Source organism: Cololabis saira, chromosome 15 (assembly GCF_033807715.1).
Source record: "Cololabis saira isolate AMF1-May2022 chromosome 15, fColSai1.1, whole genome shotgun sequence".
Taxonomy (NCBI): domain Eukaryota; kingdom Metazoa; phylum Chordata; class Actinopteri; order Beloniformes; family Belonidae; genus Cololabis; species Cololabis saira.
This window is the reverse complement of record NC_084601.1, coordinates 36,087,368-36,110,629: the sequence shown is the minus strand read 5'-3', so window position 1 is coordinate 36,110,629 and position 23,262 is coordinate 36,087,368. Positions and strand designations below refer to the sequence as shown.

General features: G+C 39.0%; 1 protein-coding gene across 2 annotated transcripts; it reads right to left on the bottom strand.

Moving 5' to 3' along the window:
• Nucleotides 1-216: 216 nt before the first annotated feature.
• Nucleotides 217-23,262, bottom strand: LOC133460730 (perlucin-like protein). 2 transcript variants are annotated; one of them, XM_061741467.1, is made up of 6 exons: nt 23,044-23,262; nt 20,021-20,176; nt 17,110-17,280; nt 15,341-15,525; nt 11,554-11,669; nt 217-522 (listed from the first exon to the last, which is right to left on the bottom strand). In XM_061741467.1, exons 1-6 carry the CDS (start codon nt 23,141-23,143, stop codon nt 342-344), a joined length of 909 nt encoding a protein of 302 aa, XP_061597451.1. In that variant the 5' UTR covers nt 23,144-23,262; the 3' UTR covers nt 217-341. The 2 variants fall into 2 exon arrangements, with proteins under 2 accessions (XP_061597451.1, XP_061597452.1); XM_061741468.1 differs by lacking the exon at nt 23,044-23,262 and having other exon boundaries at nt 18,362-20,146.

Below are 23,262 nucleotides of genomic sequence, written 5' to 3'. Positions count from 1 at the left end.
TCACTTAAAATAAGTAGAAAAATCTGCCAGTCGAACAAGATTTTTCCGCTTGTAATGAGAAGATAAATCTGTCTGGCAGATTTTTCTGCTTATTTCAAGTGAAAATGTACTTGAAACAGGTGGAAATTGTCAAATAACAAGTTATTTTTCTGGTAATTACTCTTATTTTAAGTGTAATGAGATTTTTTGACAAAAAATGAGACATTTTAACTAGAAATAAGACAAATATTCCTGGTAAGATTTTGAGTGTTTGCAGTGTATCAATGCTAATCTGAGCTCTCATCCCGGTAAACTACCGGCTGGTTAATCATCTTGTGTTCCTAAAGAGCTTTGCTGACATCTCAGTGTGGCGCGGCGGTTCTGGTGTCGTTGACCATTTCTTTCTCGCATATGAAGGGCAAGGACATCTCGCAGGGAGCGTCGAACCAGCTCCGTATCGGCACTCGCTCCAGCACCCGCGTCTTCACAATGTAACCGCAGTCCTCGTTGATGTGATTGTTGGGCTCTCCGACTTCCCAGAAACTGCAGTCAGGAAACAGGAAGAGGGTCAAATAAAAAGCAGTCTGCTCAATAAAGGCTCAGCAGTCATCCGTGAATATGAACCCGCAGGTCTTAAACTGGATCCCGTGGCTCGGGTGGATCTCAGGAAGGATGAAGAAAGCCCGTTTTACGTTTACAGCCCACAAAGAGATCGTTGTTATCAAATGGAGAGTGGACACAAACAAGCAAAGCTTGGTCTGGTGGATAGGTGTGTAGTTCATCTGATTATATGCCCAACCATCTTGTAAAGTTTGGTTCTCAGAGTGTTATGTATTTAACATATAAGGAGACATTCCGGCTGACTTGTACAGAAACATTTGGGAAGTTGTCCCAGGAAACCACTAGGCCACGTTTACACATAGCCGGGTATTTACAAAAACGGATATTTCCCCCTCTACATTTTGAAAAATACCATAATTTACACGAACCCGCATAAATACGCTGTTAAGGTGCTATGAGCAGCCAAACCTACAGGGGGCAGTGTAACGAGAAGATAAAGTCATGCTAGCCAATCAGAATCCTGGAAAAAAAACATCAACAAATGACACGAGTAACTTCCAGTTACTTCCAAGATGAACGAGAGTCTTTCGTTTGGAGTGACAGAGAAGTGGAGTTACTTTTAAGTGTGACTTTAGAATATAAAACAGGTAAAATACAAGAAAATATTGACGGTGGCCAAACAAATTGTAAACACAGGTCACGCACATGACGCTGCACTGCAAAAACTCAAAATCTTACCAGGAATATTTGTCTTATTTCTAGTTAAAATGTCTCATTTTTACTCAAAAAATCTCATTACACTTAAAACAAGAGTCATCACCAGATAGAATAACTTGTTATTTGACAATTTTCACTTGTTTCAAGTAAATTTTCACTTTTTTCCACAGATGAGTCTTGTTTTAAGTGTAATGAGATTTTTTTTGACTAAAAATGAAACATTTAAACCAGAAACAAGACAAATATTCTTGTTAAGATTTTGAGTTTTTGCAGTGTGGTGACGTTTCTGTTGCATAATGTGACGTTCTGAAGCCTAAATGTCCGTTTCCCTCCGTTTACAAGCAAAAGTGAAGATGGAGTTTTTGCAAATCTCCACTTTGGCCGGAGTTTTCAGAAATTATGGTTTTTGGTGACTCTGAGCTTCGTTTTCGTGTAAACGAACGGCCAAAACGCATAAAAACGCCACCGTTTTTACTACGTGTAAACGGGGCCTTAGAAAGGAACAAGTTCACAATTATTTCATCTGGATGAAACTAAGCATGTACAATGGGTACGGAAAGTATTCAGACCGCTTTAAATTTTTCCCTCTCTGTTTCATTGCAGGCCTTTGCTAAAATAAAAAAATAAACATTATTTCTCATGAATGTATACTCAGCACCCCATCTTGAAATGAACAGAAATGTAGGACATTTTGCAAATTTATTAAAAAAGAAAAACTGAAATATCACATGGTCATAAGTATTGCTTTCCGTACCCACTGAGAACCTGCTATCGTCATCCGTCGTCACACTTCCAACCAGCCTGTAGCTGTCAGTAAAGGACATCGATTGATCCAAAACAAAATGGTCACAAACAACTTGGAATATGGTGTCACATTAGGAATGGGCGATATTTTTCCCGTTCACGATATACCGTCAAAAAAATTCCCCACAGTAAGAATTTGTCATCTCACGGTAAAAACGATAAATTCCCGTTGATGATGTTTTTGTGTAACAAACATGGCGGAAGGCGGATCTGAGAGCGAGGTGCTCGTTGTTAAACGAGGCTCCAGCTCCATTATCTGGAACTGTTTTGGATTTAAAAAGAGTGACAAGGAGCAAACATCATCTATTATATGCAGAGTCTGCAAAAAAACAGTGAGTGCAAAGGATGGCAATACAAGTAATTTATTCCACCACCTCAAACATCAGCACAAACCGGAGTATGAGGACAGCCAGACAATGCGCACAGCAGCAGCAGCAGCAGCAGCGTCTACTGCGAAAGCCATTCATTAATTTAATATTTTAGTTAATTTGAACATTTTATTTATATTAGAAGAGGTCATCACTGATTGGATTTTATTTTCAGTCAACTTTTATTTATTTGTACTGTTTCTTTATTTATCAGGTTGTATCTTTTTTCTACTTTGTGATTTTATAAGCTAAGAAAACTTGAAGGACAATGGTACTTTTGCTGTTTGCTGTTATCCCACTGTTTAAGCCATACAGTTTGAATAAATGTTGAATCTGTTCTTACATTTCAAACTTTTTTCATTTGAGTCATTACAGTTTTGCAGTACAGGTGTACTAATTTAATTGGTTTTTAATAATTCAATTTAATTGGTGTAGTTTAGTAGCATTTAGTATTCTTTTAGAGCAGTGATTTGGCGGCTCCAAAGACTGAATGTGGTGATAGATTTATAGTTACAAAGGTGGAGTTGAATTGGTATTTTTTTAATCATAATCTTTATCGTTATCGGGATAAAAGCCAGAAATTATTGTGATACATTTTTTAGTCCAGACCGCCCATCCCTACTGTATGTCACATATATGTCAAAGGGTCTGTCTGTCTATGTGTCCCTGCGATAGACTGGCGACCCGTCCAGGGTGAACCCCGGCCTCCCGTCTGTAATGAGCTGGGATAAGCTCCAGCAGACCCCCGGGACCCTGCACAGGATAAAACGGGCAAAGAAAGTGGATGGATGGATATAAGTCAAAGGACAAGAGCTCAGGATTTGCTGCCACCACGACTTTGAAATTCTCATAATCTTATTTCCCTTTAAAGGTCAAGGTGTCACCGTAGGTGTGATCTCAGTCAAAATGAGCAGTCAGGTTCTGTTGATTCCACTCAACTCCTAAAAGTCTGAATTACTGTATTTACTGTTACTCCTACTACATGTTGGTGGCATTAAGGGAAAACCGAGATGGATAATAAGGACAGGGAAGAAGCTGGTACTGTTTTGGTCTGATGTTCTGAAAGGCAGTTACCTGTAAGTCTCCACATCTATCAATGTAATCCATGTTACAGTATATGTTACAGCCTATTATGTGTGTGAGAATAACCTTAATTGCATGTTCTATTCTGCACCTGAACATATAAAATAAATGATCACAGGAGGATCCCAGATGGCGCCTTGGACGGTCGCCACAGTACTTTTTTCTGCTACTTTTTAGCATTTTGTGTTCCTGGGATCCACAATCTCCCGGGACCTGAAGTGGACCAGCCACATTAACTCTGTCCGGAAGAAGAAGCTCAGCAGAGGTTGTACTTCCTGCGTCAGCTCAGGAAGTTTAACCTGTCAGCTGCTGATCCTTCTACTCTGAATCATCCAGTCTGTTCTCTGCACCTCCATCACTGTCTGGTTCGGATCGGCCACCAAACTAGACTGACAGACTGCAACGGACAATTAGGTCTGCAGAGAGGATAATTGGGACTAGGAATGGGCGATATTTTACCGTTCACGATATACCGTCAAAAAAATTCCCCACGGTAAGAATTTGTCATCTCGCGGTATAAACGATAAATTGCCGTTGATGACGTTTTTGTGTAAATCCGGATTTATGGTTCTGCGTTAAATCGGCGCACAACGTACGTGTGAAAGAAAGAAAGAAAGAAAGAAAGAAAGAAAGAAAGAAAGAAAGAAAGAAAGAAAGAAAGAAAGAAAGAAAGAAAGAAAGAAAGAAAGAAAGAAAGAAAGAAAGAAAGAAATTCCCATTGATGATGTTACACGTTGATGTGTAACAAACAAGGTGGATCTGAGAGCGAGGAACTTGAGTCATTACAGTTTTGCAGTAGAGGTGGACTCATTTAAATGTTTTTTATCAATTAAATTTAATTGGTGTAGTCTAGTAGCATTTAGTATTCTTTTAGAACAGTGTTTTGGGGGCTCCAAAGACTGAATGTGGTGATAGATTTATAGTTACTCCAGAAACAGTTTCTTCCCCCAAACTGTTGCTCTGATGAACTCTCATCACTCATGGAGTATCAGAGAAATCAATCACTGTGCAATAATAATAATAACCACAATCATATGCTGTAACAAGGCACCTTTCAATAATCATGTCTACCTCATACTGCTGCACCTTTCACTTTTTTTTTTTTTTTTTTTAAATTGTATATATGTTAATAAGAACCATTTGTCTATTTACTGTTTGCAACTATTCAGTGAGTGAAACAACTGACGTCAAATTCCCTGTCTGGCATGTTCATACTTGGCCAATAAAGCTTATTTTATTCTATTCTATCCTAAATTGTCACCACTGGATCCTGCAAGATTCATATATGTGATATAAAATCTCAAGAGCTGCTTTTGTAAGGTACCCAGTGAGGTTAGGCAAGAATAAACCCATAACCCCAACATGGAAAAGTCTATTCAGATAATCATTGTTGCTCTTACATCTCTGTCTGCACGTCACCCCAAGTTCAGTAAAGGAGAGATAGGGGTTGGGTATTTCACGTACATATAATGCCATATTGAGTGGGTGAGCAACTAGAGCTGAGTGTGAACAAATATATAAGAGAGGAAAAGTGACTTTTTTACACTGCAAAAACTCGAAATCTTAACAAGAATATTTGTCTTATTAGGGCCCGAGCACCTTCAGTGCGAAGGCCCTATTGTATCTGTAGGATTTTTTTTTTTTCTTTCTTTCTTTCTTTCTTTCTTTTTTCTTCTGACGAAAGGAGGGCCTTTTTGCCCCCCTAAACGTGCCCAAAAAGTCACCAAATTTTGCATGCAAGTCAGGCCTGGCGAAAAATTTTATATTTAATGGTTTGCATTAATGGGCGTGGCAAAATGGCTCAACAGCGCCCCCTTGAAAACTTTGTGCCTCAAGCCCCACGATACGGTTTGACGTACATGCACGAAAATCGGTACACACCTGTATCATGGCGCATCTGAAAGAAAAGTCTCTTGGCGTCATGCCCGAAACCGAACAGGAAGTCGGCCATTTTGAATTAGTCGTGTCATTTTGGCAAAATTTATGCCATTCCTTCGAAAGTTAATTCAGCCCGAACCGTAACGTGCCCCCAAGTGTGTTATACATCAAAATGTGCGTCTCCATCCTGCGACAACACGCATTACTTTTCTCTTTCAAAAGCGTTACCGTGGCGGCGCTAGACGCCAAAAAGCGCGCCCCCACTTCATCTGATTGGTTCGACAGAAAAAACTTTGTGCCTCAAGCCCCATAATACGGTTTGACGTACTTGAACGAAAATGGGTACACACCTTTATCATGTCGCAACTAAAAGAAAAGTCTCTTGGCGCCATGGCCGAAACCGAACAGGAAGTCGGCCATTTTGAACATTCTGAATTAATTGCGTAATTTTGGAGCAATATATGCCATTCCTTCGAGAGTTAATTCAGCCCGAACCGTATCGTGAACCCAGATGTGTTATACATCAAAATGTGCGTCTCCATCCTGCGACTACACGCATTACTTTTCTCTTTCAAAAGTGTTACCGTGGCGACGCTAGACGCCAACAAGCGCACCCCCCCCTTCATCTGATTGGTCCATATTTGATAGTTCCCCAAAAGGCACCAAATTTTGCATGCAAGTCAGGCCTGGCGATAAATTTGATATTTCATGGTTTGCATTAATGGGCGTGGCAAAATGGCTCAACAGCGCCCCCCGGAAAACTTTGTGCCTCAAGCCCCACAATACGGTTTGACGTACATGCACGAAAATCGCTACACACCTGTATCATGGCACAACTTAAAGAAAAGTCTCTTGGAGCCATGGCCGAAACCGAACAGGATGTCGGCCATTTTGAATAAATTGTGTCATTTTGGCGAAATTTATGCCATTCCTTCGGCAGTTAATTCAGCCCGAACCGTAACGTGCACCCAGGTGTGTTATACATCAAAATGTGCGTCTACATCCTGCGACACCACGCATTACTTTTCTCTTTCAAAAGTGTTACCGTGGCGACGCTAGACGCCAGAAGGCGCGCCCCCCCTTCATGTGATTGGTCCATATTTGATAGTTCTCCAAAAGTCACCAAATTTTGCATGCAAGCCAGACTTGGCGATACATTTGATATTTCATGGTTTGCATTAATGGGCGTGGCTAACGGTTCAACAGCGCCCCCTAGAATACTTTTCTCTGCCATAACTTTTGAATGGTTTGACATAGAGAGTTGTGGGTGGTGTCATGGGACTCTGTAATGAGTTCTTAAGCTTCGTTGGCCTTAATTAGCCCCGCCCCTTCTTCTGATTGGTTGTCCCTATTTTCTGCTATAACTTTTTAAGGGTTTGACATAGAGAGTCGTGGGTGGTGTCATTTCTGATATGCTTATGGGGGGCGGTGGACGTGAGTGCGAGGGCCCGTTCATCGCTGCTTGCAGCTTTAATTTCTAGTTAAAATGTCTCACTTTTAGTAAAAGAAAAATCTCATTACACTTAAAACAAGACTCATCACTGGAAAAAACAACAATTTTCACCTGTACATTTTCACTTAAAATAAGTAGAAAAATCTGCCAGTGGAACAAGATTTTTTTGCTTGTAATGAGAAGATAAATCTTGTCCCACTGGCAGATTTTTCTACTTATTTCAAGTGAAAATTTACTTGAAACAGGTGAAAATTGTCAAATAACAAGTTATCTTTCTGGTAATGACTCTTGTTTTAAGTGTAATTAGATTTTTTGACTAAAAATGAGACATTTTAACTAGAAATAAGACAAATATTCCTGGTAAGATTTTGAGTTTTTGCAGTGTAAAAATCACAGACTAGACTTGCTTGATCAGACTGAAAGATCCTCCGCAAGAAAAGGAAACCCCTTCAAAATGTACTGTCTGCATACATGTTTAAAAGTTCTGTTGTTGCTCAGCTGATGTTACCCAGAAAAATCAGTGCAAAGATAGGAGGATAAAATCAGCATTAACAGATGTGGATAAAAAAAAAAAGACAAGAGGAAAAGAAGGAACGAAGGTGACTAAGAAAAGAGGAAAGACAAAAGCTTAGTGCTTGATCAGTGTTTTTAAAATGAGGAAGAAGCTTCTTGGGAAATTTACTGAGTTGGCAACAATGGAAATGAAACTGGAGAAAAAGGGAAGTACAGTAATATTTTCCCAGAGTGCCAGAGAACTTACAAGTGCTCAAAATACCAACATGTACTGAGGATAAACCAGGAGACAAAGAGGAAGCTGGACGTATTTTGGAATTTAAAGGGAACAGATGCGACGAAACCTTGCTGCTTAGCAGTGACAGATGTTTGTTATCAAAGGTCGGAGTTCAAGGTCGCTTGCTGCAGACAAAACAGCTGATCTGAATGTTTGCTTACTGAACAACTTGTTCATTTACTTCTCAGTAAGGTGAAGAATGAATCACACAATCACACATTGCCCTAATGGAGGCTTTAAGCTGAATGTTTAGGTGGTCTTACCTCCAGTCACTGATAAAAAAAAGTTGTGAAACACAACTAGTTTAAGAAATCAATGCGACTTCATAAGCTGAGAATCGAAAACACTTGAAACAGACACATTGAGGTATGAGTAGTGTTGTTTTTGGCAGCCTGTTTCAATTTTAGTTTTAGTCTTTGAGTCAAGCTATCATTTTAGTTTTAGTCACGTTCATTCTCCTTTTAGTCGTGTCGGGTTTCAATCGACTAAAAAATCTGAGCATTTTAGTCTTATTTAAGGCTGAATTGTCCAGGACCATTTTACTCTCGTTTTAGTCAAAGATTGTATTTAGCCAAACCCATTTTACAATCCAAACAAGGTTATCTTATTCAAAAAAGGGGAGTCCAAGGCACTCTTCTTGTGGAAAAATATTAAAAAGCCATTCACTGGCTTTTGACACCTGCGTGGCCACCTAGTGGCCCTTGCATGTAATGTTTACCTGGGAAATGGTTCATGTGACTTCCTACCTGTGCAGGGCAGGTGTATATCATTAGGAATTCCTGTTTGAGCAGTACCTTGAAGAAGGCTTGCGCCGAAACGCGTGGGTCTCTGCTCCCATGTTTTTATACGTATTAGCCATGTTTCAATAAAGGCTTTTTAATATTTTTCCACAGGAAGAGTGCCTTGGACTCCCTTTTTTGACTAGATATTGTTTTTTTCCCCAACACCAAAGAGCACCTTCAAGATTTTTTCTGAACAATTCCCTGAGCACTTCAGATTTCTCTTCACTTGAAGGTTATCTTATTATTAGGGCCCGAGCACTGACAGTGCAAAGGCCCTATTGTATCTGTAGGAATTTTTTTCCTGTTTTATTTTTCCTTCTTCCGACGAAATGAGGGCCCCTAAACGTGCCCCAAAAGTCACCAAATTTTGCACGCAAGCCAGGCCTGTTGAAAAATTGTATATTTAATGGTTTGCATTAATGGGCGTGGCAAAATGGCTCAACAGCGCCCCCTAGAAAACTTTGTGCCTCAAGCCCCACTATACGGTTTGACGTAAATGCACGAAAACACCTGTATGATGTTGCAACTTAAAGAAAAGTCTCTTGGCGCCATGGCCGAAACCGAACAGGAAGTCGGCCATTTTGAATTAATCGTGTAATTTATGCCATTTCTTTGGCCGTTAATGCGGCCTGAACCGTAACGTGCACCCAGGTGTGTTCACATCAAAATGTGCGTGTAGATCCTACGACGATGCGCATTACTTTTTTTAGTCAAAAGCGTTACCGTGGCGACGCTAGACGCCAAAACGCGCGCCCCCCCTTCATCTGATTGGTCCATATTTGATAGTTCCTACTTTCTGCCATAACTTTTGAATGGTTTGACATAAAAAGTCGTGGGTGGTGTCATCGGACTTAGTTTTGAGTCCTTGAACATAATTGGTGCAAATTAGCCCCGCCCCTTCTTCTGATTGTTCGATATTTGATAGTTCCTATTTTCTGCCATAACTTTTGAATGGTTTGACATAAAAAGTCGTGGGTGGTGTCATCGGACTTAGTTTTGAGTCCTTGACCTTTATTGGTGAAAATTGTACACGCGAGGGCCCGTTCATCGCTGCTTGCAGCTTTAATTATATTATTGTTACCTTATAGACTCAAGAACACATTAATTCCAGATACAGAAGATGCTCTAATTTGAGTTTACAACATATTTTTTTTTCCTCATTTCTCTCAATCTTTTTCTTTTCCGACGACATGTCTACGTAGTGAAAGTGTCGTCTCACCTTCTTCTCCCAGCCCCAGAGCAGATCCCTGTGTTTCTCAATGTAACTTTGTTTTTAATAGACGTGAACCTAGAGCTCTGCGTTAATGGCATATTTAATTATCGTTATCTTCACATGACCATTATTTCAGTTGCGTCTCGTCTCGTTTTCCTCAGGTGATAAAGGTTCCTTGACGACGATATTTAGTCATAATTTTCGTTGACGAAAGCAACTTCAGACGGGGTAAATGTTAACCATGGGGCTTATTATGCACATTTTCAAATATTTGTTAGATGGAAAGTGGAGACTGTGAGTTAGGGACATGTCCGGGCAAATAAACAAAGAATTGTTGTGTCATCAGACGGTGGAGATGAGGCAGTAGAGCAGGGGTGTTGAACTCCAGCCCTCGAGGGTGGCTGTACTGCATGTTTTAGATGTTTCCCGGCTTTAACACACCCTGATACTAATGCCTGTGTCATGATCAGACTTATGCAGATCCTGATGTCAAGCTGATGATGATACATTCATTTAAAGCAGGTGTGTTGATGCAAGAAAACCTCTAAAACTTGCAGGACAGCGACAGCGACCCTCGAGGACCGGGCTTTGACACGTGTGCAGTAGATTTACACATCGTTTTTGTCATGTGTGAGAAAAATTGTCATAATTTTTTCATATTGTACATTGACAGTAATCTTGTTTCTCCCTCCCACTCAAACTACATAAATCTGGCTGCCAACATGCAGCTTAATCTTATCCCCCAATCTGTTGCATGCAAAAGGTGAGAGTTAAAGAAATCAAAGTCCACTGAACAGTCAGTCCACGCGTTGCTGGTGTTTGCACGAGCACATGTCAATCTTCTTCCAGCTGCAGTCAGAAAACTGAACAGGAAGAGCGAAAAACCGTGTGTGTTGCTCTGTTCCCGAGTACTCATTGGCTGAAATTTCATTTTCTAATATTTTAAGTGTTTATATTACATACTGAAGATAAAACCTATTTTTTTAATGGTATTGACATGGTTTGCATACTGCATTCTAGTCTTATTGTTAACATGGAAGACAAACATGTATAAACATGTTTAATTATGATTTGAAAATAAAGCAAATTGCATTCACTTCTTCCAAATCAATAGTTAGTTCTGCTCCCGAGTACATACCCACTTGTGGCTAAGACTACCGTACCTGGAAATCACAGACGTTTAGAGCAGACACAGTATCATTATAATGAAAGTGAAGCATGCACATGCTGCAATAACACAAAAACATAACACAAAATAAGAAGAAACAGCACACAGCTGTGATTGTTTACACTGTTGACCAAGTATGTGTTATCTTCCAATATACAGGACTGTCTCAGAAAAATTGAATATTGTGATTTTCTGTAATGCAATTACAAAAACAAAAATGTCATACATTCTGGATTCATTACAAATCAACTGAAATATTGCAAGCCTTTTATTATTTTAATATTGCTGATCATGGCTTACAGCTTAAGAAAACTCAAATATCCTATCTCAAAAAATTAGAATATTCTGGGAATCTTAATCTTAAACTGTAAACCATAATCAGCAATATTAAAATAATAAAAGGCTTGCAATATATCAGTTGATTTGTAATTAATCCAGAATGTATGACATTTTAGTTTTTTTTTTTAAATTGCATTACAGAAAATAAAGAACTTTATCACAATATTCTAATTTTCTGAGACAGTCCTGTATACGTGATATAGGCCTGCCGAAACAGGGAAAGATATGTTGTGGACCAGCTTAGTAAATCATGAAGCAAATCTGTGCAAAAACGTCCTAATCTCCACATTTTTATGGTTTTTCCTCTCCACATGTGTCCACAGTGGCTGTGGTTACCAGCTGAAACAGAGCGGTGGAGATGCCAGGTGGAACATTTCCCAATTCAAAAGAAAACGTACTTCTGAGGACATAACCTTACCCTCCTACCAGCGGGGTACCATCAACCCACTTCCAATCGTCCTCTGAGTCTCCGTCAGTGATTCCAAACCAGTAAGGATTCCAGTGACCTCTGGGAAGCAGATTCCACAAAAATGTCTAAAAGAAAAACATACGGAGAAAGGAAGCATTAACTCTCAGAAATGATATTTATCTCTGATTGTCTTTGCACAGTGGATTGCATTTGTGGACTCAGTATAAAGACTGACATCTTATTTATATTTCTAGCCAGTTGCCACATATGATTTTGATATTTGATGCTTTTACAAGCCCAAATAAAAGAAAATCAGTGTATACTTATATTGCCTTGGCTTTTTTCTTAGTGTAAAAACATATGAGTAGTAATTACAGAACATGCAACTGGCAGTATATAAAGAATGTAAAAGTATGCAGGTATGGACCCTACATAAACTCAAAAGGAAAAACTACAACCAGTAAGCCAGATGCCAGTAAACTAATTAAGCAAACAGGGATTCTTCTGATCGTTAAGTCACTTGCAGGACCCGTTCCATATGTGGACAGTGTAGATTTACAGACTATTCTGGTCTGTGGTGTCGGCGAATAGATTTGTCAAACTAGAGGGGAAGCCGATTTACACGATGTATTCCAACAATTCATTAAAGGATGCAAAATACAAGGTTAATGTGGAATGTTGCACAAGAGAGGCGGATTGACACTTGGGTCAAAATTAGGTAAAAGTAATCTTGGAGAGCTTAGGCAGCTTAATCAGCTCTTCATCTCAGGGAAGCCGGACAAATGTTGATTGATTACAGCAGTGGTTCCCGACCTTTTTTCCTTGGAGCCCCCCCTACTTGTGTCTAAGACCAGCCGGGCCGCCCGACCCATACGTACTAGCAGCAAAAGAGTAAAGTTATTCGTTACAAACCTTTAATTGAAAAAATGAACATTAATTATGTTTTTTTAATACATTTCTCTTCGGTTTACCCTGTACTTTGTTTTTCTCACCTTCCTTTTGTGTCACCAATGTATAAAATACACACAAAAAATAATTGCAAGGACATCATTTTAATAACATTTTAATATGAGAGCAACATTTTTTTTACATTTTTCCTTTAACAACCTGTCGGAGTAGTAGTATGATTAAATGTTGAATAATGATATAATAATACGTTTTTAAGTTTTTATCCTGATAAATAACTTAGTATTTTAAAATGACCAAAATATATTTTCAAGTGGGTTTATACAGAGTTGGATTACTGTATTCCATTAGGTGTGTTATTATGATTTTTTATTTATTTAACATGTGTAAATATAATTTTTACAACTGCATATCCTCAAAGCAGACAAAGTTTTGCGCCCCCCCCCCAGAGATCTCTGGCGCCCCCCCAGGGGGGCCCGGACCCCAGGTTGGGAGACACTGGATTACAGCACACACAGATGTAGAATGCTAAATTAATATTAAAAGTGCTGTATGATGCTGTATGACCTTTAATATGTCAGAAAATGTTTTATCATAAACATACACTTTTTTTAATAGTAGCAAGCAACCATTCACCATGAGACCATGTAAATTCCTACCAAAGAAGACACTGCAACCTAACTGGTGAAATCACAATGTCCCTTCTCTATGATGTGGCAGTGAACCATGCTTGTAGGGTCATGTCTAACAGGTAGCACTTCTTTTTATCTTTTGCTTCTTTTTTTGAAACCCCCCCCCCCCCCCCCAACAAACCAAATAAACAACCAAAATCTATTCATTAGATGTTGGTGAACTCATCTTCTGCAGGTTTTCAGAGACCTGTAGAAGCAGAGGCTTTAGCAGTTTGTTGGTCTGGGGAACTGAGATTAACATAATGTGAAGAAGAAAAGACAGTAACGCTCATAGAGAAGCAATTGTTGCTGCAGAATAATCTTCCAAAGTTATTTCAAAACAATTTGGGTTTCAGTGTTCTATTGCAAGAAAGATTGTTTGCCTATGGAAATTATTAAAAACTGTTCTCACTCATATCAGGACTTTATATGCCAGCAAATTTACCCCAACGTCATGTCTTGTGACTTTTTTCCCGTCAAAAGAATCCTTTAAAACATTTGAAAGGATCCCTGGTAAAAGCTGTCCTTACTTGTTCTTTCCTCTTCCTCTTTTTCCAGAGATGTTCTGCCCTTCTAAGTACCCTTCGTCTGCCTCTCAATTCTTGCAAAACTTGATTCCCTCCCTCTTTTTTGTAGCCTTTTTTCAACTGCTGTCTTAACAGTCTCTATCCTTAACCAACTTCTCTATTTCTCTACAGTGTCTAGACTAACCTTACTGTCCCTCTATCTTTCAAGCACCACCTCTTTGCACCACACTAAAAAAATGGTCTCTCATCTTTTACAATCCTTCTATTTTGTTTATACCAGCTGATCGACAAATCTTTGTTAACTGCCTCCCTTTCTCATTTTCCCTAGGCAATTTAACTCTTTAATTCCTGCATGTTTCTCTCTCTGACTGGGGTGCTAACCTCACTTGCATCCCTTCTTACTACCTCCTCCTCCTCAGCAACAGTATTACTGATATCCTGCAAACTGTGGTTTTCCACCTGTTGCTGAGTTTCTAAGAGTTTTGATTAATGTTACTTTCTGCAAGCCACAGGAACAAACCCAAAGTATCCTATCCTCTACGATACTACCTTTAACCTCTGCAGCTTCTCTATCCCCAGCCTGAGCTCTGTTCTCCCTAGTTCTAGCCCTGGAGGATAAGACTGTGCCTCTCTCCTTCACATATCCAATGCATAGTCACGTCTGTCCCAATATCTGTTGCCATGTAACCTACCATTGCGTCTTCCACACCTGTTCTCACTGACTCTTGGGGTATTTTCCTTATTAGGGCTCGAGCACTTACAGTGCGAAGGCCCTATTGTATCTGTAGGAGTTCTCGTTTTTATTTTTCCGACGAAATGAGGGCCTTTTTTCCCCCTAAACGTGCCCCAAAAGTCACCAAATTTTGCACGCAAGCCAGGCCTGGTGAAAAATTTGATATTTAATGGTTTGCATTAATGGGCGTGGCCTAACGGCTCAACAGCAAAGCACTCAGTAAAGCTAAGTGAAGATAAATCAGATGTTTGGCTGTTTTTTCAGGCTTTGCTAAATACTAAAACTCACCGATTAGATGAAATATATGTTTTTACAATGAAAAACAACAAATAAACAAACTAAAAAAAAACAACAACAACAACATATGATTAAAAGTGGGGGTGCACACCTTGATTGGCATGGTTATACCTGCATCTAGAAGTGGCTATATTCTACTTGGAGACATAGTGGGTGATGATATTGCATATGAGCATATGTTCTTTCTCAGTCGGTTCTGTATTTCCTTTTCACAGATCCTTTGCAGTGAAAGTCAAAATATTTTGCAAGATTCTACTTGTGAGTCTGTGTTGGAGCAACTTCCACAAGCAGTGAGATACAATAAAAATCAATTTCGATTGAGCAACAAATTATCTGTTTGAGTTGTTGTTGCCCAAATACAACACCCAGGGGAATCCCAAGGTCACATAGGATCCCTCTAAGTATAACAAATTTACTGTGCTATGCAGTGACATAGTTGTACAAACCTGTGATTGCTCTATTGAGTCAGATAAAACACCCTTATTTAACACAAATAAGCAAGAGATACAATTCTTCATGTGCATTAGACAAAGCTTTGCAGAAAACCTTACCGAACTGAAGCACAAATCAAAACATACTCAAAATAAACTCCAACTCACACAGGATCAAACTAAAGACCCTGGGACATGGCAGCCTTGTAGGAGCACCAAACCATACCATACCTGCTCCTCCGCTGACAGGATGATGGCCAGGTGACCTCCTTGCCTCTGACAATACGATCTGCTTCCGCTCCAGGTCTTTCCTTGTTTGGAGATGAGGTAACAGCTGGTACCGAAGACAAGCCAACCCGTGGGGCAAACGGTAGGGGCCCGTGTTGCTTCTGGCGCCGTACTGATCACAGGAGGAGCTGTGGTGCAGACAACATGAAGGAAACAGTCTAATGACAGATACACTCCCCAAAAAAGAAAAAAAGAAACTAATATTAAGTTGTACGGCCATTTCATGTCATATCATCTTGGAGCTGGGTAATAATGTTCCACCGGATGTGCAGTTACAACAACTTCCAAGTGTAAGAACAATCATTAAATACCTCCCCTGTATTTTTGCACATATTATCCGTTTTTTTGTGTTTACTATTTTTTCTCTTGTACATTGCTCATTTTTCTACATTTTATATTGCTCTTTTTTTTTAATTATTTAGCTATTTATTGGTTATTTCTATTTAAATTTTTTTGTATAAACCGTTGAGCGTGTGCGTGTTTGGCTGCTGCACGATTGAATTTCTCCTCTTGGAGATCAATAAAGTCTTCTATTCTATTCTATTAAATTTAGACGGTGGGGATCTAATATGCATGAAGATACTTCAGCTATAGTGTCTGTTCCCAAAATGTGTTCAGAAATAGATCGAGGTGGATATTTACAGTGCAATAAGTATAAGCATTCACCTTGTTAAAACAATGCAGATCATTAAGAGGCAGCAGGCAACACTTGACGGGATTTGAATGACGTTAAAACGATGTTTAAACCAGAAAAAGCATGAAAACCAACTAAAGCTAAAACAGGAAAAATAAAGGAGTAGGAACGAGTGAATTAAATTCTAAGATCACACAGACATATATAAAAAAAAACTAATAGTATGAAAATGCTTTCAATATCTCTGTAATGATTCATGCTTTTTTATTTCTACATTGATCTTATTCTTTGTTTTGTCTTCAGCTCATAAAACAACACACCTCTCGTCAGGGCTGGGCAATATATCGAAATTTTAATATATATCGATATATTTTCAAACGCGATATGGTACGAGACAATATCGTTTATATCGATATAGCTTATTTTGAGACAAATTGACTGTACATCAACGCTAACTCCTGAAACCTGACAGTGTTGACAGGTTAGTTTTCCTGGCACAACATCTGTAAAATGTACAGCAGTCAACTTGTTGTAATTATTTGAGATTTGCTCAAAGAGATGCAATATCTGTTTACATGTTTTATTTGAGATTTGAACAAATGTTTTGTTATTTGCACAACTGTCAACCTCAGTGGAAAAGTCTGCCTGTTACTCTCTACATTGTATTAATTGTACAGTGTATTTTAATGTAATTGTTATGCAGGAAAGGGATATTTGTTTTATTTTATTCAAGAAGCATTTTTATTCTATATATGCAGGCAGTTTATTTTTATTTCATACATTTTGATATTGTGCAGACCTCTGTTAATAAAGGTACCTGTGTGACATTTGGCACGTGGCTTTGTATTTTTTTTTTTTTTTTTTTTTTTTTGTATTAAAACTGAAAAACTTAAAACTGAAAAACTGAAAAAAAATGAAGCTAACAGAGATGCTATGCTATAATGCTTTGGGGGAAACCCCAATTATGTCACAGAAAAAATATCAATATATATCGAGTATCGCCATTCAGCTAGAAAATATCGAGATATGACTTTTGGTCCATATCACCCAGCCCTACCTCTCGTACAGATGAGCGTACCTTTGGTGGCCACCTTGACGGCCAGTTTGGCCAGCAGCTCGTCTCTCTCCTTTGTCAGCTGTTCATTCTCCTGCTGCAGTTTGCTGATGGAAACCGTCAGAGCCGAGACATTTGCATCCTGCTTCTGCCCCTCCGAGGTCGCTTCACCACCGCCCTGAGGTCTGTTCTTATCTGCGGAAAATATGGACGCCAGTTATTTTCAGCTCGCCTGAGATGAAGCGTTTCTTAAAACTCTGCGTCTTGTCATCAAAACTTCATCCAAACGATAAACTGCAGTGAAAGCATCACATTCACTTTAGTTCAGTGTAATTCACAAGACAGCAAGTAAACAACGTCATTGTTATCCATTAAAAACTATCCAGTTCAGTCCAGTTATAGTCAGATCACTTTCCTAATTTCAGCCATCAGTTTAGGTACAACCAAATGCTTCGATTTTTAGTTAAAGTAATGTGAAATAGCATTTTTTTTCTGTTAAAATATCAGTTTTGATTTTATTTTAATGTTATTTTTTAAAGCGTTATTGCTCAAAGTGTCTCTTGCAGACTCTTGCTTGCTTAGCAAAAAACACCCAAAGTAACTCTGGACTTCCTACCAGCTTGCTTAATTAATGTATTGTTTTACAGAAATATGTCACAAATCAACGGGTGCTGAAAATACTTAAAAGTTAAGCAGCTGAAGAGGAGAATATAGTCCAAGTCATGTTTAAGGAGACATCAAATAATGCTGATAGGCACTAATTAGTGTGTGATTTCATTTGGCCGACTCGCCAGCGGACAAACTCACAGGATCTCTGATACGGTCAGATAATTATCGTAGGCAGTCTTCTGTCACAAGAACCTAGAGATGGATGTTATGAAACTGCTGACACTACAAAATAGAGCAGCACGTTCGGAGCTATGACTAAAAATATCACCGCAATTCTTTCACAATGGCCAAAAAAGGGAGACATAAGACAAAAAAAAAGAAAAAAACCTATATTGTTAGAGAAAGGAAGATATTGACCAAGCAAGGACAAAACAGGTGACAGTAAAAGCAGAAGAAAAAAAACAGGGGAAAAAAAAAACATATTGAACTCTCTTTAAAACGTTTTGGTGTCATACAAAATAAATAAAACAATTCTCAGATCTTACAGGAAGCCCCAGATACTCTGAAGAACTTCTAGTTGTCTTCATTTTAGCTCTTGGATTCTGCATGAAACGCATGGAAATCTTTCATTGATGAGATGTAAAACAGAAATCTGTGCAAAATTCACATTGCAAATCCTGGACCCTGCACTCATACGAACTGATGTCAGGTTGAGGGAACACTCCAGCACACCGTTCCTTTGGGCTGATCGTCACCTCCACAGTGGTTTTCCTGCACATCGGTGCAGCTGTTTTGGTTATAAGTTATGAAGTTCAACTCAATTCAAAATACTTTATCAATCCCGGAAGAGACATTCATTTAAGAAAAGAGGTCGCCACAACCGTAGAAAGTTATACGCGTCCTTAACCGTGCTTCCTCAGAAATACTAAAAGAAAATACGTCTTTTTCCTCTTTCTGCTTGTCCCATGTGAGATGGCCACAGCAAATCAGGACAACCACATCACTTAACTGGAAGCAGGAAATAAAAGGGTCATTAAATCTGTGCTCTGATGTGTTCAATGACTACACGGAATGCAGAAATGAAAAAACAAGGTCGCACCAACTGCAACGGACAACTGAATTCATTCCCCAAAAAATCTAGCCTGCTTTCAGAGTTGACACCTCTTAGTGCCACTTTATCTACTTTTTAACTTTGCAAATGTAAACATAAACAGTAGAAATACATTCAATGGTGCCTCTCACACCGTCGCTTTCTCCGTTTTATTTGAAAACTGTCTTGATCCTACTGTTTTTCTATCTTTGTCGTTTATCAATAAAATATGTTATGGTCACCAAACAATATCATAACCATTAAGACGACAATCATGAAGATGACCCATAAACCCTTGATTTAAATAGCGAAACATGCTTTATTTTCTAGCTAGGACATACAAGTCTTAATTAAAGCTGCAAGCAGCGATGAACGGGCCCACGCGCGTGCAATATTCATCAATAAAGGTCAAGGACTCAAAACCGAGTCCGATGACACCACCCATGACTCTTTATGTCAAAACATTCAAAAGTTATGGCAGAAAGTAGGAACTATCAAATATGGACCAATCAGATGAAGGGGGGGCGCGCTTTTTGGCGTCTTTCGTCACCACGGTAACGCTTTTGACTGAGAAAAGTAATGTGCGTCGTCGCAGGATCGAGACGCACATTTTGATGTATAACACACCTGGGTGCACGTTACGGTTCGGGCCGCATTAAATGGCATAAATTGCGCCAAAATTACACGATTCATTCAAAATGGCCGACTTCCTGTTCGGTTTCGGCCATGGCACCAAGACTTTTCTTTAAGTTGCGACATGATACAGGGCGCTGTTGAGCCATTAGGCCACGCCCATTAATGCAAACCATTAAACATCAAATTTTTCGCCATGGCGCCAAGAGACTTTTCTTTAAGTTGCGACATGATACAGGTGTGTACCGATTTTCGTGCATGTACGTCAAACCGTATTGTGGGGCTTGAGGCACAAAGTTTTCTAGGGGGCGCTGTTGAGCCATTTTGCCACGGCCATTAATGCAAACCATGAAATATCAAAATTTTCGCCAGGCCTGGCTTGCGTGCAAAATTTGGTGGCTTTTGGGGCACGTTTAGGGGGAAAAAAGGCCCCCTCCTTTCGTCGGAAGATAAATAAGGATAAAAAAAAAAAAAGGATAAAAAGGAAAATTCCTACAGATACAATAGGGCCTTCGCACTGTCAGTGCTCGGGCCCTAATTACAGTAAAGTGTGCACAAACTCATAATTAAATCAAAACGTATCTCTGTCAGGTGAGGGCTCACAGTGTGCAGTAACGGCTATGATGGAGATCAGCAGAATGGCGCACAGCGTGGCCAGGCCGATGGTGGCCGAGCGGTAGGACCCGGGACCCCAGGGGCCCCCGGGGCCCCCCACCCGAGCCGCCCGAGCCGCCCCTCTGGCGGGGGCCACCGGGCGATCTGCAGGAGGAGAAAGGGAGAGGAAGTTTACACAACGATCACCTGCAAATAAAACAGATGTGCTTCAAGCCCTGATGAAGGTGCAGATGGGATGGAGGTGATGAATGGATCACCTGCGTTACCTTAAGATGCCATGTGTGACATCATAAGTTCCGTTGTTGCCAGGCAACAGACCCAACACACCGGCAAATTTATAATGATCTCTATAATGATCACTATACACTTTTAAGAGTTCAATTGATGTCTGTTTTTATTTGATATTACATTTCTATGTCATTGTTTATTCATTTTTCTCAATAATTAATAGTGCAACAATCCCTGTTATAAATCCCTATTTAAACTGGGTGAAAAATAGGGATAATACGGGGTGTTTTCACCTTACAGTTTGCTGAAGTGTTGTCTACTCTGAAAAAAATAAATCTAAGCCCATGTAAATATAACATATTTAAATCTGTGATATTAACAATTAAAAATGAAGCTTGTTGCTTTACATGAATACATCTAGTTTTGAAAGGTATTGTGACATGAAAAACAAATTTTTCTTGATTTTTTGTGTTTTGGGTGTCTTGACATCAATTACACCCAAAAAACAACGAACTTTTAACATTCAGTGTATTGTGTGCTTTCTGGGATTTTCCGCATAATTATGCAAAAACGGCGCATGTGGTTTGGTGGCGGGCCGTTACGTATAGACCCGCTAAATCACCGCCCCCTCCACCCAGCTCCCTGCCTCCTCTCCTCTCCAGCGCACCATAAAGGCTGATTTATGGTTCCGCGTTACATCGACGCAGAGCCTACGGCGTAGGCTCTGCGTCGATTTAACGCGGAACCATAAATAAGGCTTAACACGGAGCTGTTTAGAGCCTCTTTTGTTCTAATCACCGGAGGAAAACTGCTAAGAAGACCCGCGGCCACTGACTGGACTTAAGATAATGGGACACTGCTGCTTGCATGCCTTTATTTTTATGATTGTTTGCTGTGGTTCGCCCTGCTGCTTTTCCGTGCATGCTTCGCCTGTCGCTCCCGGCTTAACTCTCCGACGCCGCTGTGAGCGTATGGTTGGGTTGGAGGAGGTTTGGAGGAGGAGCGGCGCAATGATTGACAGGAAAGGGGGAAAAGGAAGCATTTTTCACTGCGCAAAAAAACACTGTCATAAAAAGCCAGGAAAAGAGTACTAGAGTGAAGTTTTTCTTGTTACACTCTTTTAGACACATTTGAGGGATGTTGGCCAAGACTTTTAATAGTGTTAAAAGCATGTTAAAAATGATGTCACAATACCTTTAATCTGCATTCGTTCAAAAAACAAGACATTGTGCATGTTTTCCTTAACATGCAGTATTTATGTAATCCAAGTAATCTTTTCATTTACACACAAACAGCAAGCAATGTTCTTGTTGTATTTACTCTTCCTTTAACAATTTTAATCTATTGGGCAGATTGACCAACGTTTAGATGAAACATGCTTTATTTGTTTAAGTAGAACACCACAGTAAAAAATATCTTGCTCGATCTACTTTAAAAAAATGAAGGCAACTTTTTCGCATTAGATTTTTATGTAGATCAAGAAAGACTAGTCTTTGTATAAACTACTTAATTTTTAGTATGTACAAAATTCATTTGCAAGTAAAGTCAACTTAATTTTGATAAATAAAGTAAACTTAACACAATTAAGTTGACTGTACTTACAAAATGTATTATTTACATACATAAAATTAAGTAGTTTATACAAAGACTAGTCTTTCTTGATCTACATATTAATCTCATGCAAAAAGTTGACTTATTTTTTTTAAGTAGATCAAGCACAATATTTGTATCAGTGAGAGATAAGGCAGCAGGCAAACAAAAATATTCAATAACTGTAAGATGTTTATTCAAAATCTCAGCAGAGACACCTAAAAGTCTAAAATACTGTTAGAAAAAAAAGAGAGAACATGCTGTTGTATGAAACTTTAAGCCTCATTTCCATGTTTTCCATGTTCAATGACTCCATAGCCGGTTTATATTTAAAGTATCCAATATTTATATAACAATACCTTAAGAGTTCAACATAGTTTTATACGCACACACACACATGTATATCTTAGAACAATTTCTCAACTCAATTAATCACTTTGTTTATTTACATTTGCCAATTTTCACACCAACTTTTGTAAGTACTTTTGTCTTTCTCAAGTGACATGACTGAAATTGACAAAACATTGAGTGCATTTCACATAAAGGAAAACCTGATGCACACATCTGGCTCTCCTCTACTCAGATCCTCCCAGCATTAAAAACCAATACACAGATTTGAAATAATTACTGATCTAATGAATTATTAGAACAGGAACAACGCTGCAAAAACTCAAAATCTTAACAAGAATATTTGTCTTATTTCTAGTTAAAATGTCTCATTTTAGTCAAAAAAATCTCATTACACTTAAAACAAAGACTCATCACTGGAAAAAACTACAATTTTCACCTGTTTCAAGTAGATTTTCCCTTAAAATAAGTAGAAAAATCTGCCAGTGGAACAAGATTTTTTTGCTTGTAATGAGAAGATAAATATTGTCCCACTGGCCGATTTTTCTACTTATTTCAAGTGAGAATTTACTTGAAACAGGTGAAAATTGTCAAATAAGTTATTTTTCTGGTGATGACTCTTGTTTTAAGTGTAATGAGATTTTTTGACTAAAAATGAGACATTTTTAACTAGAAATAATACAAATATTCCTGGTAAGATTTTGAGTTTTTGCAGTGAAGATACAGATTTGAGTAAAGTAGTTGGGAAAAAGAAGTAAAAAAGGTATGCATGAACTCTGATATTTGGGGGAAAACAGAATCCCTCCATCCATGAAGATCCAGGTGTTGAACTTGGAGTTTCTTACCGCGGTGCTGCATCTCTGGCATTCGGCTGAACTCGTCATAACTGCCCTCATTTTCTACCAGTTTGGAGTACATCCGGTCTGAAGCTTGAGAGTTGGCCATGGTGGACAAAAAAAAAACGAAAAAAAAAACGAAAAAGGAGATTTCAGTAAAGAATCAAACCAAACTTCTTCTGCTCTCTTATTATAAACGAAGCGCAGCTGGAGTTTACGCGGAGTCAA

What these genes read in the sequence shown, in the direction of transcription:
- LOC133460730 (XM_061741467.1), bottom strand. Translation starts at nt 23,143, where the DNA reads ATGGCCAACTCTCAAGCTTCAGACCGGATGTACTCCAAACTGGTAGAA. An exon ending in CGTCAAGGTGGCCACCAAAG is followed by an intron (nt 15,526 to 17,109) that starts GTACGCTCATCT and finishes TCTGCACCACAG; the next exon opens with CTCCTCCTGTGATCAGTACG. An exon ending in TCCTGTCAGCGGAGGAGCAG is followed by an intron (nt 11,670 to 15,340) that starts GTATGGTATGGT and finishes TTTTTCTTTTAG; the next exon opens with ACATTTTTGTGGAATCTGCT.